This window comes from Ranitomeya variabilis, chromosome 5, assembly GCF_051348905.1.
Source record: "Ranitomeya variabilis isolate aRanVar5 chromosome 5, aRanVar5.hap1, whole genome shotgun sequence".
Classification (NCBI taxonomy): Eukaryota; Metazoa; Chordata; class Amphibia; order Anura; family Dendrobatidae; genus Ranitomeya; species Ranitomeya variabilis.
Window position 1 is genome coordinate 13,776,143 of NC_135236.1, and position 16,095 is coordinate 13,792,237.

General features: G+C 43.3%; 2 protein-coding genes across 2 annotated transcripts; both read right to left on the bottom strand.

Annotated features, from left to right (window-relative positions):
• Positions 1–3,653: 3,653 nt before the first annotated feature.
• Positions 3,654–12,777, bottom strand: LOC143774611 (olfactory receptor 5P64-like). The gene is made up of 4 exons (XM_077262363.1): positions 12,739–12,777; positions 12,367–12,588; positions 4,594–5,520; positions 3,654–3,950 (listed from the first exon to the last, which is right to left on the bottom strand). The coding sequence occupies exons 1-4, from the start codon at positions 12,775–12,777 to the stop codon at positions 3,654–3,656; spliced, it is 1,485 nt and encodes a 494-aa protein (XP_077118478.1).
• A 1,339-nt stretch (positions 12,778–14,116) lies between these two features.
• Positions 14,117–15,082, bottom strand: LOC143774612 (olfactory receptor 5G9-like). Its single transcript, XM_077262365.1, has one exon. The coding sequence runs from the start codon at positions 15,080–15,082 to the stop codon at positions 14,117–14,119; it is 966 nt and encodes a 321-aa protein (XP_077118480.1).
• Between the last annotated feature and the right edge of the window lie 1,013 nt (positions 15,083–16,095).

Below are 16,095 nucleotides of genomic sequence, written 5' to 3' on the forward strand. Positions count from 1 at the left end.
TCACTCCTGGAGACGGAGGTAATGTCCCTATGCATCCAGGAAAATCTGGCAAGAGGATTCATTAGGAAGTCAGTGTCACTTGCGGGGGCGGGGTTCTTCTTTGTGCAAAAGAAGAACGGAGAATTGCGTCTATGTATTGACTACTGGGGTCTTAATGCCATCACCATTAAGAATAAGTACCCTCTGCCTTTGATATCTGAGCTCTTCGATAGACTACAAGGGGCGAGGGTATTTACTAAGTTAGATTTGCGGGGTGCTTACAACTTAAATCTCATCCGTGAGGGGGACAAATGGAAGATGGCTTTTAATACCAGGGATGGGCACTATGAGTACCTGTAATGCCCTTTGGGCTCTGCAATGCCCCAGCCATCTTCCAAGACTTTGTGAATGAGATCTTCTGGGATATGCTCCCCACCTTGGTGGTAATCTTTTTGAATGATATTCTCATCTACTCTGCAGATATAGATTCCCATCGGAGAGATGTTCACAGAGCCTTCGAGCTCCTGCGGGAAAACTCCCTCTATGCCAAGTTGGAGAAGTGTCTGCTTATACCATCTTTCTAATTATTTGGTGCGTTCCACCAGCCCTAACACATCTCTCTGATTTAACTGCATAAGAATTAAGTTTTAAAATTGCAAAATATTAGAAATTGTCGCCATATTTCCATTTTTTTTCATAAATAAATGCAAGTAATATCAAAAAAACATTACCACTAACATGAAGTACTATATGTCATGAGAAAAAAATCTCAGAATGAGTGGGATCTGTTGAAGATTTCCAGAGTTATAACAACATAAAGTGACAGTGTTCAGATTTCAAAATTGAGGCCTGGTCATTTTCCTTCAAAGTGGCTGGGTCCTTAAGGAGTTAAACAAACAACTCCGCTAAACTTGGTGCAGAGGGAAGACCTGACAAAGGGATGAAGTGGCCCATTTTGAAGTATCGATCCACCACGACACATATCACGGTACAACCGGAAGACATTGGCAAATCAGTGATGAACTCCATAGCGATATGCTTCCAGAGGGCAGATGGCATGGGGAGGGGCAGAAGATGACCAGTGGGAAGCCTCTTGGGTGGCTTATTGTGAGCACATGAGGGACAGGAAGCAACAAAATTGCAGATATCTAGACACATCTTGGGTCACCAATAGCGCAATGAAATCAGCTGCATGGTCTTTCTCAGCCTTGCATGCTCAGCAAATTTAGAAGAATGCCCACAGAGCAGTATACATCTCCTGTCTGGAAAAGAAATGAGCATCTTCCTCAGAGGCAGTTGCGACAGCCTGACTGGTGCAATGGTGGCCATTCTAGATGGGTCAGTTATTTGGCGGGGATCCTCCTATTGGTCATCAGAGATAAAAGACCTGAACTAGAGTCAGCCTTGATGTTCCTCTCAGCTGGACGAAAGTGGAGATGGAAGTCAAACCGGGTGAAGAATAATGACCATCAAGCCTGACGAGGATTAAGCCTTTGAGCCGACTGAAGGTAGGCCAAGTTTTTATGATCAGTGTAGATAATGACCAGATGAAGTGCACCCTCCAAGAGATAATGCTATTTCTCCAAGGCCAATTTGACGGCCAACAGGTCTCTATCACCAATGGAGTAGTTGCATTTACAAGGCAAGAATGCTTTAGAGAAGAACCCACAGGTCACCATCCTTCCAGAAGGAAACTTCTACATGAGTATGGCTCCGGCACTGGAAAGGGTAGCAGCCACCTCCATGAAAAACTGTTTATTGACCATTGGCCTATGAATAGCGGGGACAGTAGAGAAGGCCTGTTTGAGGGACAAAAAGGAAGACTCTGCCTCTGGAGACTACTCTTTAGGATTGTATCCATTTTGAGTCAGAGCGGTGAGTGGTTTGGTCAGATCCAAGAAGTGTGAGATAAACTGCCGTTACTAGTTGGCAAACCCAAGGAATTGCTGAATGGCTTTGACTCCGACGGGACCTGGCCACTTGAGAACAGCCGACAACTTCTCAGGATCCATTTCAAGACCTGTATCAGAGATGATGTAACCCAGGAAGGGTAGAGAGCTCCACTAGAAGAGGCACTTCTCAATCTTGGCATACAGACGATTCTCCCTCAATTGTAGAAGGACCTGGTGGACATTTCTTCTATGAGTAGAGAGATCCAGAGAAAACACTAAGATATCATCCAGATAGACCACTACACAGATGTAGAGAAGGTCACAGAAGACATCAGTGACAAATTCCTGAAACACCACTGGCATGTTACATAGCCCAAAAGGCATTACCCAGTATTCTTAGTTACCATCACAAGTGTTGAAAGCAGTTTTGCACTCATCCCCAGAATGGATTCTCACAAGGTTGTAAGCTCCTCGGAGGTCCAACTTGCTTAAGATTCTGGATCCATGAAGGCGATTGAAGAGCTCTGGAATAAGAGGCAGAGGATACTTATTAATTATTGTGATGGCATTAAGACCTCAATAGTCAATGCATGGACACAAAGACCCATCCTTTTTAACAAAGTTGAACTCAGCACCAGCAGGAGAAGAGGATTTCTGAATGAATCCTCAGGCCAGATTCTCCTTGATGTAGTCAGACATGGTTTAAGTCTCAACAGGTGACATTGGGCAAATCTCTGGAGGTGTAGAACCTGGAATGAAATCAATAGGGCAGTCATACGGCCTTTGTGGTGATAGAGTCTCTGCCTCACATTTGCTGAACACATCCGCAAATGACCAGTAGGCCGCAAGTAATCCGGGTAGAGCTGGAGGAGATTGCAGAGTGTAACCTGGCTGCACAGGTATGAGGCAGTGGTGATGGTATGACTGACCCCAGCGAAGAATGTCTTCTGTCCACCAATCCCGAAGCGGTTCAAGGATGCGAAGCCAGGGAAGACCTAGCAGGAATGGAGAAGAAAGGTTTGGCAGTACTTAGAAGGTGGACCGTCTACTTATGGAGAGCCTCAATCTGAAGTTCCACATCCTCAGTGATGCCCAGGATGGATTCCTGCAGGGGTCTTTCATCCACGGAGGTGAGGAGACGAGGATGCTGCAAAGCAACAACAGGAATCCCAAATTGATGGGCCACAGCTTGCTTCGCGAAATTACCTGCATACACATACGCAGTCTCAGAAAATCTCCCACCTCCAGTCAACACCGGTAAAGAGGAATCACTTTCACCTAGGAAGGCCTCTCTTACCTGACCTAGGTGAAGAAGTTTTCCAGCCTGTTGGGACATCAGCGGCAAAAATGCATAGTAGTCCCATAGTGTAGGCACAGTTTTTTGGCAAACCTCTCCCCACGCTCTTGTTCATACAGCTTGATGCGGTCAACCTCCATAGACTCGGAAACCGAAGTTGGCGCAGGAACTGAAGGGATGAGGGGGCTTTAGAAGGATGGAGCTAGACAAGGAAATTGCTTTTCATGGGTTCTTTCCCAGGTCCATTCCTGTAGGCAGAGATCAATTCAGTTGGTGAGAGAGATGAAGTCATACAAAGTATCGTGTACCTCTCGAACTGCCAATTCATCCTTAATTCTCCTGGATATCCCGCATCGGAAGACTCCAATTAAAGGTTCGCCGGTCCACTGTAACCCAGAAGCCAGGGTATAGAACTGGATGTCATGTTGACCGATCGAGAGAGAATCTTGTTGTGGGTTGAAAAGAACCTCCATTGACGACGCCACTCATCCTGGCTCATCAAATATCTTGCGGAAGGCATCCAGGAAGTCTTGGAGATGAGACACAATGGGGTCATTCCGCTTCAGTAAGGGATTAAACCACGCCAAGGCCTCTCCCTCCAAATGGGAAGCTAGGAATGCTAATTCTGCTACATCTTTTGGATACTGCTGGGGCAACAACCGAAAGTGCAGCTGACACTGATTCAGAAACCCCCTGCACAGCTTGGGATCACTAGAATACCGAGTGGGTTTGCAGAGGCGAGGATCTGGACGCAGCGGCAACTTCCGGATCAAGCACTGGAACTGAAACAGAAGGAGGGGCGGCAGCTGAAATTCAGCATCTGGGTTTCCACCTCACATTGCCAGTCAAGTTACAGATGAAGATCTAAAAGTTGGGAAGCACTGGTGGGTTTAGCAGTCTGAAGACCATGCAGCATCTGCATGGAAGTCACCAATTGGTCCTAACTTTGTCGAAGGCCGGCTATTCCCTTTGGGCACAAAATCGGGTATAAGGTTGGTGGTACAGGCTGGCATGAATGATCAGGTAGCTGGCTCCAAACCAGTAGGACAGTAGTGCTACAAAAGGTTAACATAGGAAAATCTTCTGTAAACATGCTGAGCTGCAGGAGGATGGACTAGGAATAAATAAAGGCAGAAGTTTGTTAAGTTTTATTGTTTGTGAACTATTCAAATTTCAAATTCAAGAGATTCAATTGAATTTGGCCTGTAAATAGGATTCCCAACTTTATTATATGTGAAATAAAGGTGCCTGAAGGCCATTGATTTACTCAACTCTCATTGCAATGCAACTTCTAATGGATTGCAAACAATGCTTTGGGTAATGATGTGACTCATAGTTGAATAAGGCCTTCACATATTACCACTGAGCTGAACATTTAAACTCATTTTGTTTTAAAAAATATATATATCTCATCTTTTGCATAGCTCTCCTAATATAATTGTTCCTCAGACTGTAGATAATAGGATTCAGCAATGGTGTCACCACTAAATACAACAGAGATCTGCATTTGTTGATATTGGATGATCTCTCATCAGATGGAGCCATGTAGACTACGATTAGGGTGCCGTAATATGCACATACTCTGGTCAGGTGGGAGCTACATGTGGAGAAGGCTTTTCTTATATCATAAGAGATGTTAAGGATTGTAAAGAAAATGCAAAAGTAGGTATCAATAATAAAAACAAATGGAAAAAAAATCATAAAGATGCAATAAACAAAGTCTTGCAACATTACAATGGAAATGTCTGAAGTGGCCAATTCCATTAAGGGACCAAGGTCACAAAAGAAATGGTCTATGTAATTCAAGCCACAGAAGTTAGACTGAATAAAAACAAGGAACTCGCTAGAAATGAGCACAATGTCCAAAAACCAGGCTCCGATAACAAGTCGAAGGCAAAGATCTGGACTTATTAGTGAGGAATATCGTAACAGATGACAAATGGCCAAATACCGATCATAAGACATAATGACAATGAGGAAACATTGAACAAAGCCAAATATACCACAGAAATAAAGCTGTGTCAGACAACCCCAAAGGGACAAAACTCCTTCCTCAACAAACATAATGCCTAACATCATGGGGATAACGCTGGTGGTCAGTAAGGCATCTGCTATGGATAAATGCTTCAGAAAGAAAAACATTGGAGTTTTGAGTTGGTGAATGATGGTCACTAGAAGGATAATGAGAAGATTCCCTCCCAGTATACATATGTAACTCCGGGTAAGCAGAAGGAATATAAGAGGTTTGTATTTGGAAAGATTTTGGAATCCAAAAAGACGTATCTGAGTGACGTGTCTGATTCGCCTCACACATAATTTATACATCAATATATATCCAATAATTATTTTCTCCTAAAAATTAAGAGTATTTATTCAAGTTCAGCTATAAAGTCTGGGAATGTAGCCCACTAAAAACAATTGCTATATTATACTTAGTGATGGTTTTCATTATTAGAGGAGGCTCAATAAATTTGTGGGATATTTTCATCTGTGAAATGATATCTTCGCATTGTTGGCTCTTCTGATGTAAAAGGAGAAATGTTCCAGACGTTCGCGTCTTTTATAGTCTCAGCAGAACATAGCAAATGCCCACTGGATCCCGATAATCACCCTCAAGTGAATGTGCTAAACAAAAGAGACCAGATTTTTAAATGAATTAATAATTATCTTGCCTTCAGAGAATTTTGGTAAAAAAAGCTTTCATGTTTTGTATGCTAAATACCCACAATTAGTGTGGAGCGATACCGTCCGATACTTGAAAGTATCGGTATCGGAAAGTATCGGCCGATACCGGCAAAGTATCGGATCTAATCCGATACCGATACCCGATACCAATACAAGTCAATGGGACACCAAGTATCGGACGGTATCCTGTATGGTTCCCAGGGTCTGAAGGAGAGGAAACTCTCCTTCAGGCCCTGGGATCCATATCAATGTGTAAAAGAAAGAGTTGAAATAAAAAATAGGGATATACTCACCCTCTGACGCGCCCTGGACTTTACCGATGTAACCGGGAGCCGTTGTACCTAAGAATGCGCGCTTGAAGGGCCTTAGATGACGTCACGGCGCTCTGATTGGTCCGTAGCGGTCGCGTGACCGCTAAGCGACCAATCACAAAGCCGTGACATCACCCTAAGGTCTTTCAAGTGCTTGAAATACCTTAGAAGACGTCCGCAGCTTCTGATTGGTCGCGTAGCGGTCGCGTGACCGCTACGCGACCAATCACAAAGCCGTGACGTTACCTAAGGTCTTTCAAGCGCTTGAAAGACCTTAGGGTGACGTCACGGCTTTGTGATCGGTCGCCTAGCGGTCACGCGACCGCTACGGACCAATCAGAGCGCCGTGACGTCATCTAAGGCCCTTCAAGCGCGCATTCTTAGGTACAACGGCTCCCGGTTACGGTGGTAAAGTCCAGGGGCCGCCGGAGAGGTGTGTATATCCCTATTTTTTATTTTAATTCTTTCTTTTACACATTGATATTAATCCCGATACCGATTCCCGATACCACAAAAGTATCGGATCTCGGTATCGGAATTCCGATACCGCAAGTATCGGCCGATACCCGATACTTGCTGTATCGGAATGCTCAACACTACTCACAATGTGTAAGCTTACAAAAATATAAAGTACTTAACTGTATATAAAATGCAGTGAGATAGTTTTAAGCAGGAGGGTCAAGAGTTAAGCAGTTAAAACAATTCAAAAATTAGAAGTGTTAATAGTTTTTTTTATCAAATAGTAAAATGTAAGGTGAATGAACAAAACAGAAATAGAAATGAAATTATTTTGGATGTTATCAAACTTTTCCTTCCAAACGGTCAAAGCATTATTTTTCTCTAGGGACATTTACATATATTTCCTGAAGGGAGTTGGCTGGGAGGTTGTTCCAAGCATCTTGGAGAAATATCTACAGATCTTCTATGGATTTACTACAGGTTTGCACACATTCTGCATTTCTAAACAATCTCACACAAACAGGATGATGTTAAGATCAGAGATTGGTTGGGGCCATATCATCACTTAAGGCCCCGTCTCACATAGCGAGATCGCTAGCGAGATCGCTGCTGAGTCACAAGTTTTGTGACGCAACAGCAACCTCCATAGCGATCTCGCTATGTGTGACACGTACCAGCGATCAGGCCCCTGCTGCGAGATCGCTGGTCGTGTCGGAATGGCCTGGACCTTTTTTCGGTCGTTGAGGTCCCGCTGACATCGCTGAATCGGTGTGTGTGACACCGATCCAGCGATGTCTTCACTGGTAACCAGGGTAAACATCGGGTTACTAAGCGCAGGGCCGCGCTTAGTAACCCGATGTTTACCCTGGTTACCAGCGTAAATGTAAAAAAAAACAAACAATACATACTCGCCTTCTGATGTCCGTCAGGTCCCTTGCCGTCTGCTTCCTGCTCTCACTGACTGCCGACCGTACAGTGAGAAGTGAGAGCACAGCAGAGACGTCACCGCTGCGCTCTGCTCTCACTGTACGGCCGGATCTCAGTCAGAGCAGGAAGCAGACAGCAAGGGACCTGGACACCGAAAGGCGAGTATGTACTGTTTGTTTTTTTTGGTAACCAGGGTAAACATCGGGTTACTAAGCGCGGCCCTGCGCTTAGTAACCCGATGTTTACCCTGGTTACCCGGGTGCTGCAGGGGGACTTCGGCATCGTTGAAGACAGTTTCAACGATGCCGAAGTTGTTCCCCTGATCGTTGGTCGCTGGAGAGAGCTGTCTGTGTGACAGCTCCCCAGCGACCACACAACGACTTACCAACGATCACGGCCAGGTCGTATCGCTGGTCGTGATCGTTGGTAAATCGCTTAGTGAGACGGGGCCTTTATGCTTAAGATCGTTCTCCATGGTCGTTCTTCATGACTTTTTTCTGATTCTCATAGACTTTCATTGGGAACTTGTGATGTACAGTACAGACCAAAAGTTTGGACACACCTTCCCATTTAAATATTTTTCTGTATTTTTATGACTATGAAAATTGTACATTCACACTGAAGGCATCAAAACTAAGAATTAACACGTGTGGAATTATACACTTAACCAAAAAGTGTGAAACAACTGAAATTACGTCTTATATTCTAGGTTCTTTAAAGTAGCCACCTTTTGCTTTGATGAGTGCTTTGCACACTCTTGGCATTCTCTTAATGAGCTTAAAGAGGTAGTCACCAGGAATGATCTTCGAACAATCTGGAAGGAGTTCCCAGAGATGCTTAGCACTCTTTGGCCCTTTTGCCTTCACTCTGCGGTCCAGCTCACCCCAATCCATCTCGATTAGGTTCAGGTCTGGTGACTGTGGAGGCCAGGTCATCTGGTGTAGCACCCCATCACTCTCCTTCTTGGTCAAATAGCCCTTACACAGCCTGGAGGTGTGTTTGGGGTCATTTTCCTGTTGTAAAATAAATGATGGTCCAAATAAATGCAAACCGGATGGAATAGCATGCCGCTGCAAGATGCTGTGGTAGCCATGATGGTTCAGTATGCCTTCAATTTTGAATAAATCCCTAACAGTGTCACCAGAAAAGCCCCCCACACCATCATACCTCCTCCTCCATGCTTCACGGAGGGAACCAGGCATGTAGAGTCCATCTGTTCACCTTTTCTGCGCCGCACAAAGACCCGGTTGTTAGAACCAAAGATCTCAAATTTGGACTCATCAGACCAAAGCACAGATTTCCACTGGTCTAATGTCCATTCCTTGTGTTCTTTAGCCCAAACAAGTCTCTTCTGCTTGTTGCCTGTCCTTAGCAGTGGTTTCCTAGCAGGTATTTTACCATGAAAGCCTGCTGCACAAAGTCTACTCTTAACAGTTGTTGTAGAGATGTGTCTGCTGCTAGAACTCTGTGTGGCATTGACCTGGTCTCTAATCTGAGCTGCTGTTGACCTGGTGACTCAGATAAACTTATCCACAGAAGCAGAGGTGACTCTTGGTCTTCCTTTCCTGGGGCGGTCCTCATGTGAGCCAGTTTCTTTGTGGCGCTTGATGGGTTTTTTCACTGCACTTGGGGACACTTTCAAAGTTTTACCAATTTTTCAGACTGACTGACCTTCATTTCTTAAAGTAATGATGGCCACTCGTTATTCTTTACTTAGAATTTGTATTATGGCAAGAAAAAAGCAGCTAACAGTCTATTCAGTAGGACTATCAGCTGTGTATCCACCAGACTTCTGCACAACACAACTGATGGTCCCAACCCCATTTATAAGGCAAGAAATCCCACTTATTAAACCTGACAGGGCACACCTGTGAAGAGAAAACCATTCCCGGTGACTACCTCTTGAAGCTCATCAAGAGAAAGCCAAGAGTGTGCAAAGCAGTCATCAAAGCAAAAGGTGGCTACTTTGAAGAACCTAGAATAAAAGACATAATTTCAGTTGTTTCACACTTTTTTGTTAAGTATATAATTCCACATGTGTTAATTCATAGTTTTGATGCCTTCGGTGTGAATGTACAATTTGCATAGTCATGAAAATACAGAAGAATCTTTAAATGAGAAAGTGTGTCCAAAATTTTGGTCTGTACTGTAGTTTCAGACCTCAGGCCTGTCAGAAGCTGAGTTCACAAGATGGTGCCATGGAAGCATTTAAAGAGACCAGGATGGATGAACACAGAAGTTAAAGACTTGCTAAAAAGGAAAGAAGAAATTTATATCAAATGAAAAAGGGGCATATCTAATGAAGAAAATAATGCTGTTCACAGGGAATGCAGGAAAAGCATTAGAAAAGCTAAATTCAGTAAAGATGTGAGGTTTGAAATTGAAACCAAAAGCAATAAAAAAGGATTTTGAGGGTATGTCAAAATAAAAAAAAAAGTTTAACATGCTATAGGATTTTTACAGGATGAAAATGGCGAAGTGGTCAAAAGTGATGTTGAGAAGGCCAAACTTTTAAATTCCTATTTTGCATCTGTGTCCTCTAAGAAAAAAATTGTAACACCAACTGATCTTCACGGTGCTATCGATGGAATAAAACAATCCACACTGTTCATAAAAAGAGAGATGGCAAGGGAACACTTAGCTAATTTACATGCGTTTACATCTCCTGGTCCACATGAATTACATCCTAGGGTACTGAAAGAGATAGCAGACAAAATTGCAGAATCACTAGCCAGAATCTGAAAAATCCTGGAGCACAGGAGAAATCCCAGAAGATTGTAAAAGGATAAATGTTGTCCCTATCTTCAAATAGGAAAGAACATGGAGCCTGGAAATTACAGGCTAGTGAGCCTTACTTCCATACCAGGAAATGGATCGCCCCCAAGCGCAGGGCAGTGGGGTACTCGGTACCGGGTCCTTTCGATCTCGGTTCTGGAGATGTCACGGTGGTCCGACCAGGTCCGTGGCCCTGCTAAGGGGCGCCCAACTAAAGGTGTAGTTAATTGATGGTATGCTATTCGTGACGCCACCTGTGGTATTCGGTCAGGATGACTGATGCTGCCTAGGGGTCCGCTGGGGTGATGTTATGGCAGCTAGATGGTATACCTTTCCAAAGGTGAAGTATGTCCCCAGGGCTTCACAGTAAGGTAGATGATGATGGTGTAGGTCGCAGTAAATAATGAGGACACAAGGTTGCAGTCTCTTTACCTTTTACTGTAGACTTCAGCGTCCACAATCCAGAGCACTGCTAACAGGGCTGGCTGAATCCAGCCGGTCCGAAGGCACATCCAGAGTTCCCTTTGCAGGTGGAAATCAGTAACCTTCCTACTAGCGCCTGTGTGTTGTAGCACTTCCCTGCTGAGCACCACAGGATAGTCCTCACAGCTGTCGTGTATGATTCTGATGTTCTCTCTCCATCCCCAAGATGATATGGATAGGACAACCCGTATCACGGGGTAGGCCTGGAGCTATTTTATAGGGACCCTAGAGACGCCCCTCTCCCACAATTTGCCTCCGTTGTCTTCATTAGGTATTAAGGTTGGACATCCAACTTGGAATCAACTGTCCTGCCATAGTTCATAGTAATACGTAGAGCCAATTACTCCCTCGGTGTTCCGGCCACCGGCTGCGCACCTCAGAAGGAGGCCACCGATCTCGGGGCAGACCCTCCTCCCGGTGTTATCTCCTTGTGCTCTGCTCTCGTTGCTCACTCTCCACAATATACTTTGCTTCGTGTCCCTTCTTAGGATGCTGCCGTAATGTAGTGCAGGCGCAGCTCCGTAACGTTCTATCTCTCGCTCTGTCTCTGTCAGGATCCCACCCCTGACAGGGACCACTGTCTGCAGCTCAGATGTTCCAACTTCTCCCCCTGTCTACCTGACAGGTCTTTCCTGGGTCTCTCCCAGTAGCGTTCTCCCTTAATTTCCTATCCAACCCCCAGTTTTACCCGAGTGTGAGGGGTGGCCTAATACATAGTACCCTTTGCTCCCCCTGGTGGTTGGAGTGTGAAATGTAGTGTGTGACTGTGATACCTGGTCAGGTGAACTCCTTTAGTGCCATCAGACGTAACATCACTCCCCCTGGTGGAAGAGCGACATTACTGCAATGACCAGAACTCTGGGATGCTGCACTCCCCCCCGTTAAATCCAGTACTCCCAGACTGGGAAAAGAAGAACAACAATACATGTTAGCAAAAGACATACAAAATTTCGAAATGCTGTAAACAAATAAATATAACAATGCTTCCCTTTATGGGAGGTGAGGACACTTGAACGTTGCAAACAAAACATAATTACATTGTGAGTATTACTTTAAATAACAATTATTAAATAACTAGCTATAAATAACAATTATTACCCAGCCGGGCATACTATCTACTAAATGCAAAAAACAAAATGGTATCTCTCCTTTAAGGGCATGTACCCACTAAAGGTATACTATATAACTTTAAGGCATAAGTCGTCATTTTCTTCTTTAATGTTTACTTTCACATATGCAGTACTATCTGTCTACCCCTACGGGCCTACTGCATCTTTCTTCAACTTTTCTTCTCATGAAGAGGATTAAGCCTTTGAGCCGACTGAAGGTAGGCCAAGTTTTTGTGATCAGTGTAGATAATGACCAGATGAACTGCACCCTCCAAGAGATAATGCTATTTCTCCAAGGCCAATTTGATGGTCAACAGGTCTCTATCACCAATGGAGTAGTTGCATTTACAAGGCAAGAATGCTTTAGAGAAGAACCCACAGGTCACCATCCTTCCAGAAGGAAGCTTCTACATGAGTATGGCTCCGGCATTGGAAGAGGTAGCAACCACCTCCATGAAAAACTGTTTATTGACCATTGGCCTATGAATAGCGGGGACAGTAGAGAAGGCCTGTTTGAGGGACAAAAAGGAAGACTCTGCCTCTGGAGACCACTCTTTAGGATTGTATCCTTTTTGAGTCAGATCGGTGAGTGGTTTGGTCCTCTTCTCAGTGATGCCCAGGATGGATTCCTGCAGGGGTCTTTCATCCACGGAGGTGATGAGACGAGGATGCTGCAAAGGAACAACAGGAATAACAAATTGATGGACCACAGCTTGCTTCGTGAAATTACCTGCATACACACACGCAGTCTCAGAAGATCTCCCATCTCCAGTCAATACCGGTAAAGAAGAATCACTTTCACCTACGAAGGCCTCTCTTACCTGACCTAGGTGAAGAAGTTTTCCGGCCTCTTGGGACATCAGCGGCAAAAATGCATAGTAGTCCCATAGTGTAGGCACAGCTTTTTGGCAAATATCTCCCCACTCTCTTGTTCATACAGCTTGATGCGGTCGACCTCCATAGGCTCAGAGACCAAAGTTGGCGCAGGAACTGAAGGGATGAGGGGGTTTTAGAAGGATGGAGCTAGACAAGGAAATTGCCTTTCATGGGTTCTTTCACAGGTCCATTCCTGTAGGCAGAGATCAATTCAGTTGGTGAGAGAGATGAAGTCATCCAAAGTATCGTGTATCTCTCGAACTGCCAATTCATCCTTAATTCACCCGGATATCCCGCATCGGAAGACTCCAATTAAAGGTTTGCCAGTCCACTGTAACCCAGAAGCCAGGGTATGGAACTGGATGTCATACTGACCGATCGAGAGAGAATCTTGTTGTGGGTTGAAAAGAACCTCCATTGACGACCCCACTCATCCTGGCTCATCAAATTTCTTGCGGAAGGCATCCAGGAAGTCTTGGAGATGAGACACAATGGGGTCATTCCGCTTCAGTAAGGGAGTAAACCACGCCAAGGCCTCTCCCTCCAAATGGGAAGCTAGGAATGCTAATTCTGCTACATCTGTTGAATACTGCTGGGGCAACAACCGAAAGTGCAGCTGAAACTGATTCAGAAACCCCCTGCAGCTTGGATCACTAGAATACCAAGTGGGTTTGCAGAGGCGAGGAGCTGGACACAGCGGCAACTTCCGGATCAAGCACTGGAACTGAAAAGTAAGGAGGGGCGACAGCTGTTTGCTGACTGGTGAGACGTTCTTCCACCGAAGACATGAAATTCAGCATCTGGGTTTCCACCTCACATTGCCAGTCAAGTTACAGATGAAGATCTAAAAGTTGGGAAGCATTGGTGGGTTTAGCAGCCTGAAGTTTACTGAGAAGAGCATGCAGCGTCTGCATGGAAGTCACCAATTGGTCCTAACTTTGTCGAAGACCGGCTATTCCCTTTGGGCACAATATCGGGTATCAGGTTGGTGGTACAGGCTGGCATGAATGATCAGGTAGCTGGCTCCAAACCAGAAGGACAGTAGTGCTACAAATGGATAACATAGGAAAATCTTCTGTAAACATGCTGAGCTGCAGGAGGATGGACTAGGAATAAATAAAGGCAGAAGTTTGTGAAGTTTTATTGTTTGTGAACTATTCAAATTTCAAATTTAAGAGATTCAATTGAATTTGGCCTGTAAATAGGATTCCCAACTTTATTATATGTGAAATAAAGGTGCCTGAAGGCCATTGATTTACTCAACTCTCGTTGCAATGCAACTTCTAATGGATTGCAAACAATGCTCATAGTTGAATAAGGCCTTCACATATTACCAATGAGCTGAACATTTAAACTCATTTTGTTTTTAAAAAATATATATCTCATCTTTTGCATAGCTCTTCTAATCTCATTGTTCCTCAGACTGTAGATAATAGGATTCAGCAATGGTGTCACCACTAAATACAACAGGGATCTGTATTTGTTGATATTGGATGAGCTCACATCAGATGGAGCCATGTAGACTACGATTAGGGTGCCGTAATATGCACATACTGTGGTCAGGTGGGAGCTACATGTGGAGAAGGCTTTTCTTTTACCATAAGAAATGTTAAGTATCGTAAAGAAAATGCAAAAGTAGGTAACAATAATAAAAACAAATGGAAAAAAAAGTATAAAGATGCAATAAACTAAGTCTTGCAACATTACAATGGAAATGTCTGAAGTGGCCAATTCCATTAAGGGACCAAGGTCACAAAAGAAATGGTCCATGTAATTCAAGCCACAGAAGTTAGACTGAATAAAAACAAGGAACTCACTTGAATCAAGCACAATGACCAAAAACCAGGCTCCCATAACAAGTCGAAGGCAAAGATCTGGACTTATTAGTGAGGAATATCGTAACGGATGACAAATTGCCAAATACCTATCATAAGACATAATGGCAATGAGGAAACATTGAAGAGCACAAAATATACCAAAGAAATAAAGCTGTGTCATACAACCCCAAAGGGACAAAACTCCTTCCTCAACAAACATAATGCCTAACATCATGGGGATAACGCTGGTGGTCAGTAAGACATCTGCTATGGATAAATGCTTCAGAAAGAAAAACATTGGAGTTTTGAGTTGGTGAATGATGGTCACTAGAAGGATAATGAGAAGATTTCCTCCCAGTATACATATGTAACTCAGGGTAAGCAGAAGGAATAGAAAAGGTTTGTATTTGGAAAGACTTTGGAATCCAAGAAGACGTATCTGAGTGACTTGTGTCTGATTCTCCTCACACATAATTTATACATCAATAAATATCCAAGAATTATTTTCTCCTAAAAATTAAGAGTATTTATTCAAGTTCAGCTATAAAGTCTGGAAATGTAGCTCACTAAAAACAAGTGTTATATTATACTTAGTGATGGTTTTCATTATTAGAGGAGGCTCAATAAATTTGTGGGATATTTTCATCTGTGAAATGATATCTTCGCACTGTTGGCCCTTCTGATGTAAAAGGAGAAATGTTCCAGACGCTCGCGTCTTTTATAGTCTCAGCAGAACATAGCAAATGCCCACTGGATCCCGATAATCACCCTCAAGTGAATGTGCTAAACAAAAGAGACCAGATTTTAAAATGAATTGATAGTTATCTTGCCTTCAGAGAATTTTGGTAAAAAAAGCTTTCATGTTTTGTATGCTAAATACCCACAATGTGTAAGCTTACAAAAATATAAAGTACTTAACTGTATATAAAATGCAGTGAGATAATTTTAAGCAGGATGGTCAAGAGTTAAGCAGTTAAAACAATTCAAAAATTAGAAGTGTTAATAGTTTTTTTATCAAATAGTAAAATTCAAAGTTAATGAACAAAACAGAAATAGAAATGAAATTAGTTTTTGATGTTATCAAACTTTTCCTTCCAAACGGGCAAAGCATTATTTTTCTCTAGGGACATTTACATATATTTCCTGAAGGGAGTTGGCTGGGAGGTTGTTCCAAGCATCTTGGAGAAATATCTACAGATCTTCTATGGATTTACTACAGGTTTGCACACATTCTGCATTTCTAAACAATCTCACACAAACAGGATGATGTTAAGATCAGAGATTGGTTGGGGCCATATCATCACTTATGCTTAAGATCGTTCTCCATGGTCGTTCTTCTTGACATTTTTCTGATTCTCATAGACTTTGATTGAGAACTTGTGATGTACAGTACAGACCAAAAGTTTGGACACACCTTCCCATTTAAATATTTTTCTGTATTTGTATGACTATGAAAATTGTACATTCACACTGAAGGCATTAAAA